This window comes from Melospiza georgiana, chromosome 33 (assembly GCF_028018845.1).
Source record: "Melospiza georgiana isolate bMelGeo1 chromosome 33, bMelGeo1.pri, whole genome shotgun sequence".
In the NCBI taxonomy this organism is placed as follows: Eukaryota; Metazoa; Chordata; class Aves; order Passeriformes; family Passerellidae; genus Melospiza; species Melospiza georgiana.
Genome location: NC_080462.1, coordinates 818,102 through 833,677, shown reverse-complemented (window position 1 = coordinate 833,677; position 15,576 = coordinate 818,102). Strand labels below are relative to the sequence as shown.

Below are 15,576 nucleotides of genomic sequence, written 5' to 3'. Positions count from 1 at the left end.
TGGGGGCATTGCCTTGAGGGCTGAATTGTCCCTGGGGGCTGCAACAGCCTGGGAATGGGGGGAAAACCCTCCTGAGGGCATTGCCCTGGGGGGCTGCATCATCCTGGGGGCTCCATCACCCTGAGAATGGGGGAACATCCCCCTTGGGGTATCACCCTGAGAATGGGAACATCCCCCTTGGGGTATCACCTTGGGAATGGAGGAAAATCCTCGTGGGGGCATCACCCTGGGAATGGGGGAACATGCCCTGGAGGCATTGTCCTGGGGGGCTGCATTGTCCTGGGGGCTGCAGCACCCTGGGAATGGAGCAACATCTCCCGGGGGCATTGTCCTGGGGGGCTGCACCATCCTGGCACTGGGGTGGCAAACCGGTTACAAACCCTGCCCACCCTCTGCCACCCTCCCTCCATCAGCTCCTGGTTGAGCTCCAGCACCTGCTCAACCAATTCCATAGCCCTGGGGGGCTGCACCACCCCAGGGATGGTGGCCACGAAGCTGCAGGGCTGTGCATTGTCCCAGAGATGGGGCAGCACCATCCCACCCACCCTGCACCCACACCCTGCCCCCGGGATCCCCACCAGGGCACCATCCCAGCCCCAACCAGCCCCCATCAGTGCCCTGCCCTGGCCCAGAGTGAGGAGAGCCAGCCCTGAGGGGAGGATGAGGCTTTATTAAATTAATTTTGGGTACATCCAGCGTGGCTCAGCCCCCAGGGTCAGGTTGGGGAGCCTGGGGTGATGTAGCCCAAAATGCCGAGTCCCAAGGTGCAGTTTGGGAGTTTGGGGGGGTCCCTAAGCTCCAGCTGGACGTCCTGGAGGAATTGGAGAGGGAATCTTGCAGGGAATGAGGAAACACAGAGTTTAAATTAAATACAACAGAGCAACCCACCCAGGAGGAAACTCAAAACGAAGCAAGGATCCCAGAGCAAACGTGAGAATTTGGGTGGGCTGTGAGACAACAGAACTTGGTGGTTCTTCACTCTGAAAAAGGGGTGCAAAAAATCCACACAAACATGTAAAAAACCCAGGGTCAGCCTGGGGTGATGTAGCCCAAAATGCCGAGTCCCAGGGTGCAGTTTGGGAGTTTGGGAGGGACCCTAAGGTCCAGCTGGACATCCTGGAGGAATTGGAGAGGGAAAGTTGCAGGGAATGGGGAAACACCGAGTTTAAATTAAATAGCAGGTGGGTTCCTGCAGTCAAGCCACCCAGAAGGAAACTCAAAACGAAGCAAGGATCCCAGAGCAAACGTGAGAATTTGGGTGGGCCATGAGGGTGCAACAGAACTTGGTGGTTCTTCACTCTGAAAAAGGGGCGCAAAAAATCCACACAAACACGTGAAAAACCCACGGGGAGACGGGGATAAGGGGTGGGATAAGGGGGAACAATGGGGTCCTGGCAGGAAGGAGCCACCAGAAGGTTCTGTCACTCGTCCCCTGAGGAGCAGGGCTGCTGCTGGGACACGGGGCTCAGCTGCTTCCCCCTGAGGCTGCCATCCCCCTGAGGCTTGGTGGCACTGCCATCCCCAGGGCTGGCTATCTGCGCTGGCACCATCCCCGAGGGCTCCCAGGGTGTTTCCTGCGCCGGGGCCGTGCTGGAGGTGCCGTTCAGCAGCTCCTCGGTGAACTCGGGCAGCTCCTCCGGGCTGGGCAGCCCGTTGTGAGCCCGGGGCTCGCCCTCCGGGGCCTCCTGCACCGTGGGCTCCTCCTCGCTGGAGGAGGACAAGGAGGAGCCTTCCTCCTCATGCCGGGACAGCTCGGGGTCTTCCTCTGCATGTCGGGAGAGTTTGGGGTGTTCTGCTGCATCCCGGCAGAACTCGGGGTGTTCCTCTGCATCCTGGGGGAGTTTGGAGCCTTCTTCTGCATCCCTGGGGAGTTTGGGGTGTTCCTCTGCATCCCGGGGGAGCTCGGGGTGTTCCTCTGCATCCTGGGAGAGTTTGGAGCCTTCTTCTGCATCCCGGGACAGCTCAGAGCCTTCCTCTCCATCCTGGGAGAACTCGGGGTGTTCCTCTGCATCCCTGGGGAGTTTGAGGTGTTCCTCTGCATCCTGGGAGAACTCGGGGTGTTCCTCTGCATCCCGGGAGAGTTTGGAGCCTTCTTCTGCATCCCGGGACAGCTCGGCGTGTTTTCCTGCATCCCGGGACAGCTCTGAGCCTTCCTCCTCATCTCGGGACAGCTCGGGGCCTTCCTCTGCATCTTGAGAGTGTTTGGAGTCTTCTGCATCCTGTGAGAACTCGGGGTGTTCCTCTGCATCCTGGGAGAACTTGGGGTGTTCTCCTTCACCCTGGTAGAGCTCAGAGTCTTCCTCTGCATCCCGGGAGAGTTTGGAGCCTTCCTCTGCATCCCGGGACAGATCAGAGCCTTCCTCTGCATCCTTGGAGAGCTGAGAACCTTCCCGAGCATCCCGGGAGAGTTTGGAGTCTTCTTCTGCATCCCGGGAGAGCTTGGGGTGTTCCTCTGCATCCCGGGACACCTCAGGGTCTTCCTCTTCATCCCAGGAGGGTTCAGGGCGTTCTCCTCCATCCCAGGAGGGTTCAGAGCGTTCTCCTCCATCCCAGGAGGGTTCAGAGCGTTCTCCTCCATCCCAGGAGGGTTCAGAGCGTTCTCCTCCATCCCAGGAGGGTTCAGAGCGTTCTCCTCCATCCCAGGAGGGTTCAGAGCGTTCTCCTCCATCCCAGGACAGCTCCCTCGTGCCAGGACCCTGCCCAGCCTCTGCCAGCCTCTCCCCCATCAGCTCCTGGTTGAACTCCAGCGCCTGCTCAACGATCTCCAGAATCCCCGAGGCTTCCATGACCTCCACGGGCAGCTGGGCTGTGTCAGGGATGTCTGGGGTCACCTCTGGAGAACCTCCCTGCCCCAGGCTCCCGCCGCTGCCCAGGGCTGCCTCCTCCTCCGTGCCCGGCTGCTCTGCTCCACCAGGCCCTGCCTGGGCCTGGAGCTCTGCTCTGGCCTTGCTCGGGTCATGGGGAGCCGTGCTGGGCTCATCCTCATCCTCATCTTCCTCCTGCTCCTGCCCTGCCAGCCCCGGGGTCCTGGCATCCCCCTCCAGCTCAGCTGTGCTGTGGAGCTCCTCATGTGGATCTTCTGGGTGCTCTGGTCCCTGCCACGCTGTTGGCTCACCAGAACCTCCTGATGATGGTCCCACCACCCCCACAGAGCTGGGGTCTTCTTCTGGGCCTTCCTCCAGCTCAGCAGTGCCCTCCTCATCCTCTGGCACCTCAGGTTCCTCAGTGGGCACCTCCACATCTGCTTCAGCAGCCAGATCTTCTGGGTGCTCTTCTGCAGAGCCTGTGGCACCCTGGGTTGGCTCACCAGAACCTCCTGATGATGGTCCCACCACCCCAAGGCAGTTTGGATCTTCTTCTGGGCCTTCCTCTAGCTCAGCTGTGCTGTGGAGCTCCTCATGTGGATCTTCTGGGTTCTCTGGTCCTTGCCATGCTGTGGCATCCTGGGCTGGCTCATCAGAACCTTCTGATGATGGTCCCACCACCCCCACAGAGCTGGGGTCTTCTTCTGGGCCTTCCTCCAGCTCAGCAGTGCCCTCCTCATCCTCTGGCACCTCAGGTTCCTCAGTGGGCACCTCCATACCATCATCTAGATCAGCAGCCAGATCTTCTGGGTGCTCTTCTGCAGAACCTGTGGCACCCTGGGTTGGCTCACCAGAACCTCGTGATGATGGTCCCACCACCCCAAAGCACTTTGGATCTTCTTCTGGGCCTTCCTCCAGCTCAGCAGTGCCCTCCTCATCCTCGGGCACCTCAGTGGGCACCTCCATACCATCATCTACATCAGCAGCCAGATCTTCTGGGTGCCCTCCTGCAGAGCCTGTGGCACCCTGAGTTGGCTCACCAGAACCTCCTGATGATGGTCCCACCACCCCAAAGCAGTTTGGATCTTCTTCTGGGCCTTCCTCCAGCTCAGCTGTGCTGTGGAGCTCCTCATGTGGATCTTCTGGGTTCTCTGGTCCTTGCCATGCTGTGGCATCCTGGGCTGGCTCATCAGAACCTCCTGATGATGGTCCCACCACCCCAAAGCCGTTTGGGTCTTCTTCTGGGCCTTCCTCCAGCTCAGCAGTGCCCTCCTCATCCTCGGGCTCCTCAGTGGGCACCTCCATACTCTCATCTGCCCCTGCAGCCAGCAGCTCCAGGTGCTCTGTGCCCTCCTCTAGCCCTGCAGATGCTTCCCCAGGAGCCCCCAGAGCATCTTGGCCGCCTTCAGCTGCGTCCACTTGAATTTCTTCAAAGTCCTCGGGGATCTCGGCTTCCTCTGAGCTGGACACCTCTTGGCCGGGAGCAGAGACCATGAAATAGCCTTCCTCTTCTTCTTCAGCCTCCTCTTCCTCCTCCTCTGGCGCGCTGGCAGCTGGTGGCCGGTGCCTCCCTTGGCCCTGCTGGGCTGTGGCACACACAGGAGCTGTGCCCGTGGTGTCCTTGCCCTCTGGAGGGTCTGGGCTGGGTGTGCCCATCGGCATCTCCTCCTGGTAGAGGTGCAGGGGGGTGCTGTCAGGCAGGGTGTCCTCCAGCTCCACCCTCCTGCCCGTGCCCACTGCCAGCTCTGGGCTTCTTGGGGTCTCCTCCAGTGCCCACTCACCTGGCACCTGCCCCGGTGCCACCAGCCCTGAGCTCTCCAGTTGTGTGGGTTCTGTCTCTCTGGTGGCTTCCTCCAGTGCCCACTCATTGTTCTCACCTGGCACCTGCCCCGGTGCCACCAGCCCTGAGCTCTCCAATTCTGGGGGTTCTGTGTCTCTGGGGGTCTCCTCCAGTGTCCACTCACCTGGCACCTGCCCAGGTGCCACCAGCCCTGAGCTCTCCAATTCTGGGGGCTCTGTGTCTCCGGGGGTCTCCTCCAGTGCCCACTCAGCACTGGCACCTGGCACTTGCCCCAGTGCCACCAGCTCTGGATCTCTGGTGGCTTCATCCAATGCCCACTCGCTGTTCTCACCTGGCACCTGCCCCAGTGCCACCAGCCCTGAGCTCTCCAGCTCTGCCAGCTCTGTGTCTCCGGGGGTCTCCTCTAATGCCCACTCAGTGCTGGCACCTGGCACCTGCCCCAGCTCCCCTGGAGCCTCTGCCAGCTCCTGGCTGTGCCCAGGGGCACCAGGAGAGGTTGGCACAGGCTGTGCCACGCTGCCCAGCTGTGCCAGCTCAGCCTGTGCCAGCGCCTGCTGCTGCCTTATCTCCTGCCTCCTGGCATCTCCTTCGTCATCCTCCTGGGCCTCCTCCAGCTCTGCTGGCCCTGTGCCACCTCTCTGCTCCCTTTCCAGCGTGCCACCCGCCCAGGCTGGCTGTCCTGGTCCCTCCGTGTCCCCTGCTGTCACCTCCCAGGGCTCTCGGGCACTGCCATGGTCACCCTCCTGTGCCCAGGGCTCCTCTGCTGGCTCCAGCTCCTCCTGTTCCTCCTCCTCTCCTTCCTGCAGCTCCTCTGGGGCTCTGCTGTCCCCCTCCAGGGTCTCACCTGCCTCTCCTGCCCCATGGTCTTCTCCTGCCCCATGGTCCTCTCCTATCTTGGAGCCTTCTCCTGCCCCAAGATCTTCTCCTGCCCCAAGAAATTCTGGCCCAAGATCTTCTCCTGCCTCAGAGCATTCTCCTAACTTGGAGCTTTCTTCTGCCCCAAGATCTTCTCCTACCCCATGCTCTTCTCCTGGCTTGGAGTCTTCTCGTGCCTCATGGTCTCCTGCCCCAAGAACTTCTGCCTCAGAGCCTTCTCCTGCCCCAAGATCTTCTGCCCCAATAACTTCTCCTGCCCCAAAATCTTCTCCTGTCCCAGAGTCTTCTCCTGCCCCAAGATATTCTGCCTCAAGATCTTCTCCTGCCTCATGGTCTCCTGCCCCATGGTCTTCTCCTAACTTGGAGCCTTCTCCTGCCCCAAGATCTTCTCCTGCCCCAAGATCTTCTCCTGCTCCACGGTCTTCTCCTGCCCCAAGATCTTCTCCTGTCCCAGAGCCTTCTCCTGCCCCAAGATATTCTGCCCCAAGATCTTCTCCTGCCTCATGGTCTCCTGCCCCAAGATCTTCTCCTGCTCCACGGCCTTCTCCTGCCCCAAGGTCTTCTCCTGCCATGGGGTCCTGTCCCACCCCGTGATCCTCCTCTCCCAGCAGCTCCCTGCTGACCTCTCCCTTCTCCCCCTCCCCTGCCCCAGCATCTCCTCCAGCTCCTGTGGGAGGCTCCTCTGCTGGGATGGCCTCAGGGGCACCCGAGGGCTCCTGCTCTGGGCACAGCTCCTGCTCCCTTCGCTGCTCTGCAGCCAGGTCCACCTCACACCTGGGCATTTTGTGCTGCTCAGCCCTTTCCTGCCCTGCATCAGCAAAGTCCTGCTCCAGGTGACCTTCTGTGGGCAGAGCCTGGTGGCTTTGAACGAGGACAGCACCAGCAGCTTCCACTTCTCTGTGGGGACATTTCTCCACTTCTCTGTGGGGACATTTCTCCACTTCTGTGTGGGGACATTTCTCCACTTCTGTGTGGGGACATTTCTCCTCTTGCCCATCTGTTCCTTCCTGCTGGACATCTCCCTGCTCCTCCTCCTCATCCTCCGTGCTGGGGGTTTGTGTCCTTTGCTCCTCTGGCTTTTCCCAGCTGCTCTCTGGCTGCCCAGGCAGATCCTCATCCCCTTCCTGGGCCTCCATTTCTGCACCCCTTGGGCTCAGCACAGCAGGGACCTCTTCCTCTTCTTCCTCTTCCTCCCATGCTCCCAGATCTTCCTGGCTCCCCAAGGGAGGGTGCACGCTTGGTGGGGATGGAGCTGTGTCCTGCAGGGTGCTGCTCTCCTTCGCCAGCCCCTGGAGCATCACCTCCCCAACCTTCTCCTCATCCTCACATCCCTCCTGCCCTTCCCCAGGCCCCTCTGGCACAGCCTTGGTGGGGAAAACGGGGCTGGGGGCACGGACATCCCACGTGGAGCTGGGCGTGGGCTCCTCTTGGGGCTGAGCATCATCTCCCATCTCCTTGAGGGCGTCCTCCAGCGCCTCGCTGACCAGCTGCGCCGGGTACTGCAGCCTGTGGGCATCTCCCAGGGGCTGCAGGCTGGCACTGCCACTGTCCCCAGAGGCTCTGGGCAGGGCACACTCCATCCCTGGGCTCATTGCTGCCTCATCTCCTCCTGGCCAGGCTGGACCTTCCACCCCACAGCTCTCCTGCTCGGGGGAGAGGGCGAGGGAGGCTCTGCCTGCCTGGGGTGGGCTGGGTGGGAGAGCCCCCAGCCCCCCAACCCTGCTGGCGGCACTGCCACGGAGGGCTGGGGTGATTTTCTGGAGCTCCCTGGCGCTTTGGGGTGTCAGGGTGGCACTTTGGGCGTGTTTGGTCACCCTGGGCAAGGGGGTGCAGGGCAGCACCCGCCTGGCCTCGGGGCTCGCTGGCGATGCTTTGCTGCTGCCCAGCTCCAGTTTGAGATCTGAAAAGAGCAAGGAGGAACCCGTGAGCCTCTCCCAGCCCTGCCCTGGCTCCCTCTCAATGCCCCCTCTCCTATTTTTATTTTTATTTTTATTTTTATTTTTATTTTTAACCAGCTCCTTCTTGGAAAGTGGGAAATTCCTCCCTCTTGATGCTGCTGCTCCCGGGGGATTCGTACCCAGCTGTCGCAGACATCTTTTATGGAAAATCCTTTCCTTAGGATTTTTTCTCCTGAGAAGCTGGGAGGCCTCAGGAACAAAATGTGAACAATGGTTATCTGCTGCTGTGGAATGCAACAGGTGCATCTGTGATTAGCCCACGTTGATTGTTTCTAATTAATGGCCAATCACAGCCAGCTGGCTCAGACTCTCTGTCCCAGCCACAAACCTTTGTTATCCATTCTTTCTTTTTCTATCCTTAGCCAGCCTGCTGATGAAATCCTTTCTTCTATTCTTTTAGTACAGTTTTAATATAAAATATATCATAAAATAATAAATCAAGCCTTCTGAAACATGGAGTCAGCTCCTCATCTCTTCCCTCATCCTCTATGAACTCCATCACACCCAGCTGCAGCCACAAGCGTGCAGGTGACAAAGCTTTCCTTGGGATTTTCATTTTTTTTTTTTTTTTTGTTTGGTTTGTTTGGAGGAAAAAGGAAATGCTCAGCTTGTTAGCACAGCCCTCCCGTCCTGTGCTGCCCTTCCCATGAAAGGAAGGGAATTAAAAACGAGGCAAAGGAGCAGATAAGGCTGGTGAAGGAGCAGATAAGGCTGGTGAAGGAGCAGATAAGGCTTATCTGGGCTGTGAGCCCCGTGCCAAGAGCCCCCTGGACGCTGTTCACACCTTCCTATGGCTGCCAGGAAAATGCAGGGAAATGTGTCTGAATCCACATTTAACCACATCTAACCTCCCCAGGAAAATGTGTCGGAATCCACATTTAATCACATGCAAACTTCCCCAGGAAAATGCAGGGAAATGTGTCCGAATCCACATTTAAACACATTTAAACTCCCCCCAGGAAAATGCAGGGAAATGTGTCTGAATCCACATTTAAACACATCTAACCTCCCCAGGAAAATGTGTCTAAATCCACATTTAATCACATGCAAACTTCCCCAGGAAAATGCAGGGAAATGTGTCTGAATCCACATTTAAACACATTTAAACTCCCCCCAGGAAAATGCAGGGAAATGTGTCCCAATCCACATTTAAAAATATCTAACCTCTCCAGGAAAATGTGTCTGAATCCACATTTAATCACATGCAAACTTCCCCAGGAAAAGGCAGGGAAATGTGTCCGAATCCACATTTAAACCCATTTAACCCCCCCAGGAAAAGGTGTCTAAATCCACATTTAAAACCATTTAACCCTTCAGGAAAAGGTGCCTAAATCCACATTTAAACCCATTTAACCCCCCCAGGAAAAGGTGCCTAAATCCACATTTAAACCCATTTAACCCTTCAGGAAAAGGTGCCTAAATCCACATTTAAACACATTTAACCACCCCAGGAAAAGGTGCCTAAATCCACATTTAAACACATCTGACCCCCACCAGGAAAATTTGTCTGAATCCACATTTAAACACATTTAACTCCCCCGAAAAAGGTGTCTAAATCCACATTTAAAGACATTTAACCCCCCCAGGAAAAGGTGCCTAAATCCACATTTTAAACCCATGTAACCCTTCAGGAAAATTTGTCTAAATCCACATTTAAACCCATTTAACCCTTCAGGAAAAGCTGCCTAAATCCACATTTTAACCCATTTAACCCTTCAGGAAAAGGTGCCTAAATCCACATTTAAACACATCTGACCCCCACCAGGAAAATTTGTCTGAATCCACATTTAAAGCCATTTAACCCCCCCAGGAAAAGGTGCCTAAATCCACATTTAAACCCATTTAAACCTTCAGGAAAAGGTGCATAAATCCACATTTAAACCCATTTAACTCCCCAGGAAAAGGTGCCTAAATCCACATTTAAACCCATTTAAGCCCCCAAGGAAAAGGTTCCTAAATCCACATTTAAACCCATTTAACCCTTCAGGAAAAGGTGCCTAAATCCACATTTTAACCCATTTAACCCTTCAGGAAAAGGTGCCTAAATCCACATTTTAACCCATTTAACCCCCCCGGGGGTGGCACCGGGGGTCCCTTACCTCTCAGCCCGTTTGTCACCCTGAATTCCCCGGCGGGCACCTGCAGGCGGCTGCTCTCGGCTTCCAGCAGGGTCCTGGGGGAGAGCAGAGGGGCTGGGGGTGCTGCAGGGGGCTCCCCGGGCACCCCGGCGTGGGGAAACTGAGGCACGGCTGCCCCCGTGATGCTATGGACACAGGGCGGGTAAACTGAGGCACGGCTGGTTCCGCTGCTCTGGGCACAGAGGGCATCAGGGTGGGTAAACTGAGGCACAGGTGCTTGTGGCATCAGGGCAGGTAAACTGAGGCACAGCTGGATGTGTTTCTATGGACACAGGGTGGGGAAACTGAGGCACAGCTGGATGTGTTTCTATGGACACAGGGTGGGTAAACTGAGGCACGGCTGCCTGTGGTGTTCTGGACAGTGTCAGAACGGGTAAACTGAGGCACGGCTGCTTTCCTGCTCTGGACACAGAGGGCATCAGGGTGGGTAAACTGAGGCACGGCTGGATGTGCTGCTCTGGTGCTCTGGACACAGGGGGTCAGGGCAGGTAAACTGAGGCACGGGAGCTTGGGGTGCTCTGGACACAGTGTCAGGGTGGGTAAACTGAGGCACAGCTGCTTCTGCTGCTATGGACACAGAGGGCATCAGGGTGGGTAAACTGAGGCACGGCTGGATGTGCTGCTCTGGTGCTCTGAACACAGGGTGTGAGGGTGGGTAAACTGAGGCACGGCTGGATGTGCTTCTATGGGCACAGGGCATCAGGGTGGGTAAACTGAGGCACGGGAGTTGTGCTGCTCTGGACACAGGGCGGGGAAACTGAGGCACGGCTGCTTCTGCTGGACACAGGGCGGGTAAACTGAGGCACGGCTGGATGTCCTGCTCTGGACAGTGTCAGGGCAGGTAAACTGAGGCACGGCTGGATGTCCTGCTCTGGACACAGGGCAGGTAAACTGAGGCACGGCTGGTTCTGCTGGACACAGGGCGGGTAAACTGAGGCACGGCTGCTTCTGCTGGACACAGGGCGGGTAAACTGAGGCACGGCTGGATGTGCTGCTCTGGACACAGGGCAGGTAAACTGAGGCACGGCTGCTTCTGCTGGACACAGGGCGGGTAAACTGAGGCACGGCCGGTCCCGCCGCCCTGGCACGGCTCGCTGCAGAGCCCGAAGGAGCCCCCCTGGCTGCCGTGCCCCCTCCCCTGCCCTGCCCTCCCCCCGCGGCCCGGATTCGTGTCCCCGCACGGTGACATCACGCTCGGCCGCGCAGGGCCAGCCCCATTCTCATGCTAATCGTGCCCACGGCCCCTCCGTGCGGGGCCATCTGGAAGGAAGGGCCCGCTCGGGGGGCACGGGGCCGTCCCTGCGGTGCCCACCTGTGCCCACCTGTGCCCAGCCGGGGCTCACCTGTAGGTCGCCACTTCCAGGCTCAGGGACATCTTGAGGTGCATCAGCTGCTGCCTGTCCTCCAGCACCCGCGCGATCTGCACCCGCAGGCTCTGCTGCTCCTGCTCCAGGGCCTCCATGGCCAGCTGTGGGCACCACAGGGGGGGTCAGGGTCACCCCCAGCCCTGGCAGAGCCCCCCTGGTCCCCGCGGGGTTCGGGATCCCCGCAGGATGCTCAGGGATGAGGAGCCCGGAGCTCAATTTAGCACCGGGGGCTGAGGGTGGGGGAGAAAAGGGAGGAAAGGCCGAGCTGATTCATGGCCAGGTGGAAAAGAAACAACTTCATGGGCAGCTGCAGGCACCACAGGGGGGTCAGGGTCACCCCCAGCCCTGGCGGAGCCCCCCTGGTCCCTGCGGGGTTCGGGATCCCCGGAGGATGCTCAGGGATGAGCCCGGAGCTCATTTTAGCACCAGGGGCTGAGGATGAGGGAAATGAGCAGGGCTGAAAGGGGACTGGAAGAGGGAGGAAAGGCCGGGCTGATTGATTCACAGCGAGGGAAAGAACCAACTCCATGAGCATGGTCACCCCTAGCCCTGCCCGAACCCCGCGGACCTGGGCAGGGCTTGGTGGCTCCGCTGATGCCCGCAGGATGCTCAGGAATGAGCCCCGGAGCTCATTTTAGCCCCGGGGGCTGAGGATGGGGGAAATGAGCAGGGCTGAAAGGGAACTGGAAGAGGGAGGAAAGGCCGGGCTGATTCACAGCCGGCGTGGGAAAGAAAAGAAATAACTTTCATTAGAGCAGCGGAGGCGGCGGCATCCTCTGCCCCGGGACACCCAGGGCTGCTCCCAGCAGCTGGAACAAAGGGAGACCCTTCCCCGGGCGGTGCTGACGCCGCTCCCGGTATTTCCAGCCCGTTCCGCCTCCTCCTCCCTGCGCTGAATGGCTTTTGCAGCTGTCGGGTCGCAGCTGCAGCGAACTCGGAGGGAGTTTTTGGGAGTTTGTCCTTCCCGCACACCAGGGGCTGCGGCTGCCCCGGGATCCGCACCCCGAACGCGGGCAGGGGTTCTGGTGGAGCCCCCGGTGGCTGCTGCTGCTCCGCTGCAGTTTGGTGACCCCGGGTCTCTGTTGTCCCCAGGGACAGAGATGTCCCCGAGCCGCTTTGCTCTTCCTCTGAGCTCATCCTCCCTCCCTTCCCTGGGCTTTGCTCGCTCTGTTCGCCTCCCCCCATCCATCTCTCGCATCTCTTTGCTCAGGGTCGTGCCCTGCGTGCCCACCCAGCACCCCCAGCCCCTCTGCTGTCCCCTCCCCTGGGGATTTTTCACTCGCCTGGAACTTTTCCGCCTCCCCGCGCTGCTCCTGCCACTGCCGGGCCAGGCTCTCCTCCAGCATCTCCTTGCGAGCTTTGAGCCCCGCCAGGTCCTTCTCCAGGTGCTGCAGCTGCAGCTGGCTCTGCTGGTTGTCCTCCACCGCCTTCCACAGGTTCTCCTTGGCCTGGCACAGGGAACCTTCCAGCTGAGCCACCTCTGCCTTGTAGGTCTCCACCGCCCCTTTCCAGATCTCCGAGAGCCTCTTGGAGTAATCCTCCACCTCCACGGGCTGCAGGGCCACGGGGGCACAGCGGAAACTCTCCAGGCTGTGCGAGAAAGTGGCGATCTCCTGGTCCAGCCCCGCTTTCTCCTCCTCGTGCACCTCCAGCAGGGCTTCCACCTCCTTCTCCAGCTGCGCCGCTCTCTCCTTGAGCCAGATCTGCGCTCTCCTCTCCTCCTCCAGCTCCTTCCTGCTCAAGGACAGCTCCTTCTTGGCTGCTTCTCGGGCTGCCTGCTCCTTCTGGCACCTGCTCCTCACCTGCTGCACCTCCTCGTAGAGGTTGTCCCTGGCCAGCTCGGCCGTGCATTTGTCCCTGAAGGCGACATCCAGCGCATCCCGCAGCGCTCGCAGCTCCTCCTCGTACTTGGCCCTCCACGATTCCCCCGCCCGGCCGCTCTTGCTGCTCTGGATTTCGGCTCGCAGCACCTCGTTCTCCTCCTCCAGGAACTTCACGCGGGCCAGGTAGGCCTCCAGGCGCTTGTTGAGGTCCCACATCTGCAGCGATTCCTCTCCCAGGGCTCTGGGCGCCGCCAAACTCTCCGCGCTCAGCATGGCCATCGTGGGAGGATGAGGAGGGGAAGGCGGGGAGGGAAGCAGAGAGTGCCGGCGAGCAGAGGGGAGCGCAGCTATTCATACCCTGCCTGCCGAGTGGGAGGCCCCCGAGACCCGGACGAGCAGCTGCGTTTAACCCTTGCACAGCCGAGCCCACGTGGGCTCCACGCTGGGCTCGGATTTCCCGGCCGTGAGGAAGAGCATGGTGCCGCTTCCCACTTCCAAGCCCTCAATCAGGAGGGTGATTTGAGGGCTTGGATCCTCTCCCTAAAGCCCGAGGGCCGTGCCAGGGAGCTGGAGGGCTGCCCTGGGGCTCGGCGAGGAGTTTGGGAGGTGTCCAAGGGCGCTTGGCAGATGCCCAGCCCGGCTGCATCATCCCTGTGTTGGGGAAGATGGAACAGGAAAGCCTTATAAATATGATTGTCTGGCAAAAAAAATAATATTTTGAAAATATAGAAACTGTAAGTGAGATTGAAATTAAAGCAAGTTTTGAGATCCTTTAGTTACTGAACACCTGGAAAACAATGGCGTGGCTGGACTGAAGGTGATCCCCTTTTGATGGAACAACACCCTCTGCTTGCAGACAGCTCCAAGGCTCAGAGCAGACCCTGCCAGCTTGGCAGAAGGGGCCCAAAGAGGAGTTTTTAGGGTTTAAAACTATTCCAAAGAGGAGTTTTTGGGGTTTCCACAGAGCAGTTTTTAGGCTTAGCAGAAGAGGTGCAAAGAGGAGTTTTTAGGGTTTTAAATGCAACACAGTATGGTGATGTAATGATTCTTATAGGCTGTATGTAAATGCTACAGGATTTGTACATTGTACTGGATTGGTTAGTGAGAATTAGAATATTCAGCACTGAAGATTTATGGTATTGTAACGGGAACTTCACTCTCTTATCCTTTTTACTCTCTTACCCTTTTACTCTTGTGTGCTTTTACACTCTTACCCTCTTATCCTCTCACCCTCTCTACCCCTCTCTTCTCTCAGGCCTGCTCTGAGCTGTGGCTGGGCCCTGCACTTGGCCCTTTGCAATAAACCCCAAATCCCAGCAGGGCCCTGCACTTGGCCCTTTGCAATAAACCCCAAATCCCAGCAGGGCCCTGCACCCAGGCCTTGTTCAATAAACCCCAAATCCCAGCAGGGCCCTGTGCAATGAACCCCAAATCCCAGCAGGGCCCTGCACCCAGGCCCTTTGCAATGAACCCCAAATCCCAGCTGGGCCCTGCACCCAGGCCCTATGCAATAAACCCCAAATCCCAGCAGGGCCCTGCACCCAGGCCCTGTGCAATAAACCCCAAATCCCAGCAGGGCCCTGCACCCAGGCCCTTTGCAATAAACCCCAAATCCCAGCAGGGCCCTGCACCCAGGCCCTGTGCAATAAACCCCAAATCCCAGCAGGGCCCTGCACCCAGGCCCTGTGCAATAAACCCCAAATTCCAAAAGGTCCCTGCACCCAGGCCCTGTGCAATAAACCCCAAATCCCAGCAGGGCCCTACACCCAGGCCCTGTGCAATAAACCCCAAATCCCAGCAGGGCCCTGCACCCAGGCCCTGTGCAATAAACCCTAAATTCCACGCCCTGGCTTCAGAGATCTCTCATCTTTGTCCATCCTACAGGCTTGTGAGCCCTGTGCTCTCCCAAAACTCAGGGGGCTCGGAGCCCCAGAGGAGCCCCCCAGGGGTCTCACAGCCCCTTGATATAGATATATATCAAAGTTCGTGTTGGGTCTGATAAATCTTTGTCTGAGAAATGTTCCATTTGAACTTTGTCTTTCAATAAATAAACTACTTTTTTTTTTTTTGTGGAAAATGACAGAGAAAAAATGTAGAAAGGATAAAGTTGAGTTCTAATTCCAAACGTCTGTATTAATTCAGACGCTTTGGATTTACAGATAAATCAGGTGGTTCCACCATCGTCTTCAAGTAAGAAATAAGAGACAATAAATAAGAAATAAAGAGACAATAAAGAGACAATAAAGAGACAATAAAGAAATAAAGAGACAAAGAGACAATAACAATATAAATAACGTAAAAAGAAATCATTAAAAACCACCCCTTTTGAGTTCCTGTTCAAATCAATAATCAAAAATGTTGGTTCCCTGTCCTAACTTCAGAGAACCTGGTAATTTTTGTTAGGATTTGCATTTTTGATTCTATGACAAGTTAAAAGACCAGATTCCTTAAAAGTCTCTGAAGCTTCATGAAACACAGAGAACATTCATTTCTTTGATCCATTGGCACATTTCTCTCACAGCCCTGGCGAGGTGATGGCTGCACCGAGGACATCTCTGGGCAGGTCCCTGCATCCATCCTATGGAAATCCCTCTGCAGAGCATCCAGCTGTGCCCAGCTGTGTCCAGCTGTGATCTTCCCTCTTTCCAGATGTGCAAGAGCCCAACGGGAGCAGCTTCTCCGAAACTTGGTTTCCGTCAGAGCTTCCACTGCCGGTGTCCAGCAGTCCCGGTTGGATATTTTTAATATTTATATTTTTTTTTGTTTTGTTTTTCTCTCTTTATTTACCCCAGATGACTTCTCTGGGGGA

General features: G+C 57.5%; 1 protein-coding gene across 1 annotated transcript; it reads right to left on the bottom strand.

The window, feature by feature from the left end:
• Window positions 1–670: 670 nt before the first annotated feature.
• NES (nestin) lies at window positions 671–13,076 on the bottom strand. Its single transcript, XM_058043044.1, has 6 exons — window positions 12,228–13,076; window positions 10,921–11,045; window positions 9,539–9,612; window positions 3,234–7,381; window positions 2,657–3,062; window positions 671–1,729 (listed from the first exon to the last, which is right to left on the bottom strand). The coding sequence occupies exons 1-6, from the start codon at window positions 13,044–13,046 to the stop codon at window positions 1,422–1,424; spliced, it is 5,880 nt and encodes a 1,959-aa protein (XP_057899027.1). The 5' UTR covers window positions 13,047–13,076; the 3' UTR covers window positions 671–1,421.
• Window positions 13,077–15,576: the final 2,500 nt, after the last annotated feature.

What these genes read in the sequence shown, in the direction of transcription:
- NES (XM_058043044.1), bottom strand. Translation starts at nt 13,046, where the DNA reads ATGGCCATGCTGAGCGCGGAGAGTTTGGCGGCGCCCAGAGCCCTGGGA. An exon ending in GGGAGGCGGAAAAGTTCCAG is followed by an intron (nt 11,046 to 12,227) that starts GCGAGTGAAAAA and finishes TGGTGCCCACAG; the next exon opens with CTGGCCATGGAGGCCCTGGA. An exon ending in CTGGAAGTGGCGACCTACAG is followed by an intron (nt 9,613 to 10,920) that starts GTGAGCCCCGGC and finishes GCTCTCCCCCAG; the next exon opens with GACCCTGCTGGAAGCCGAGA.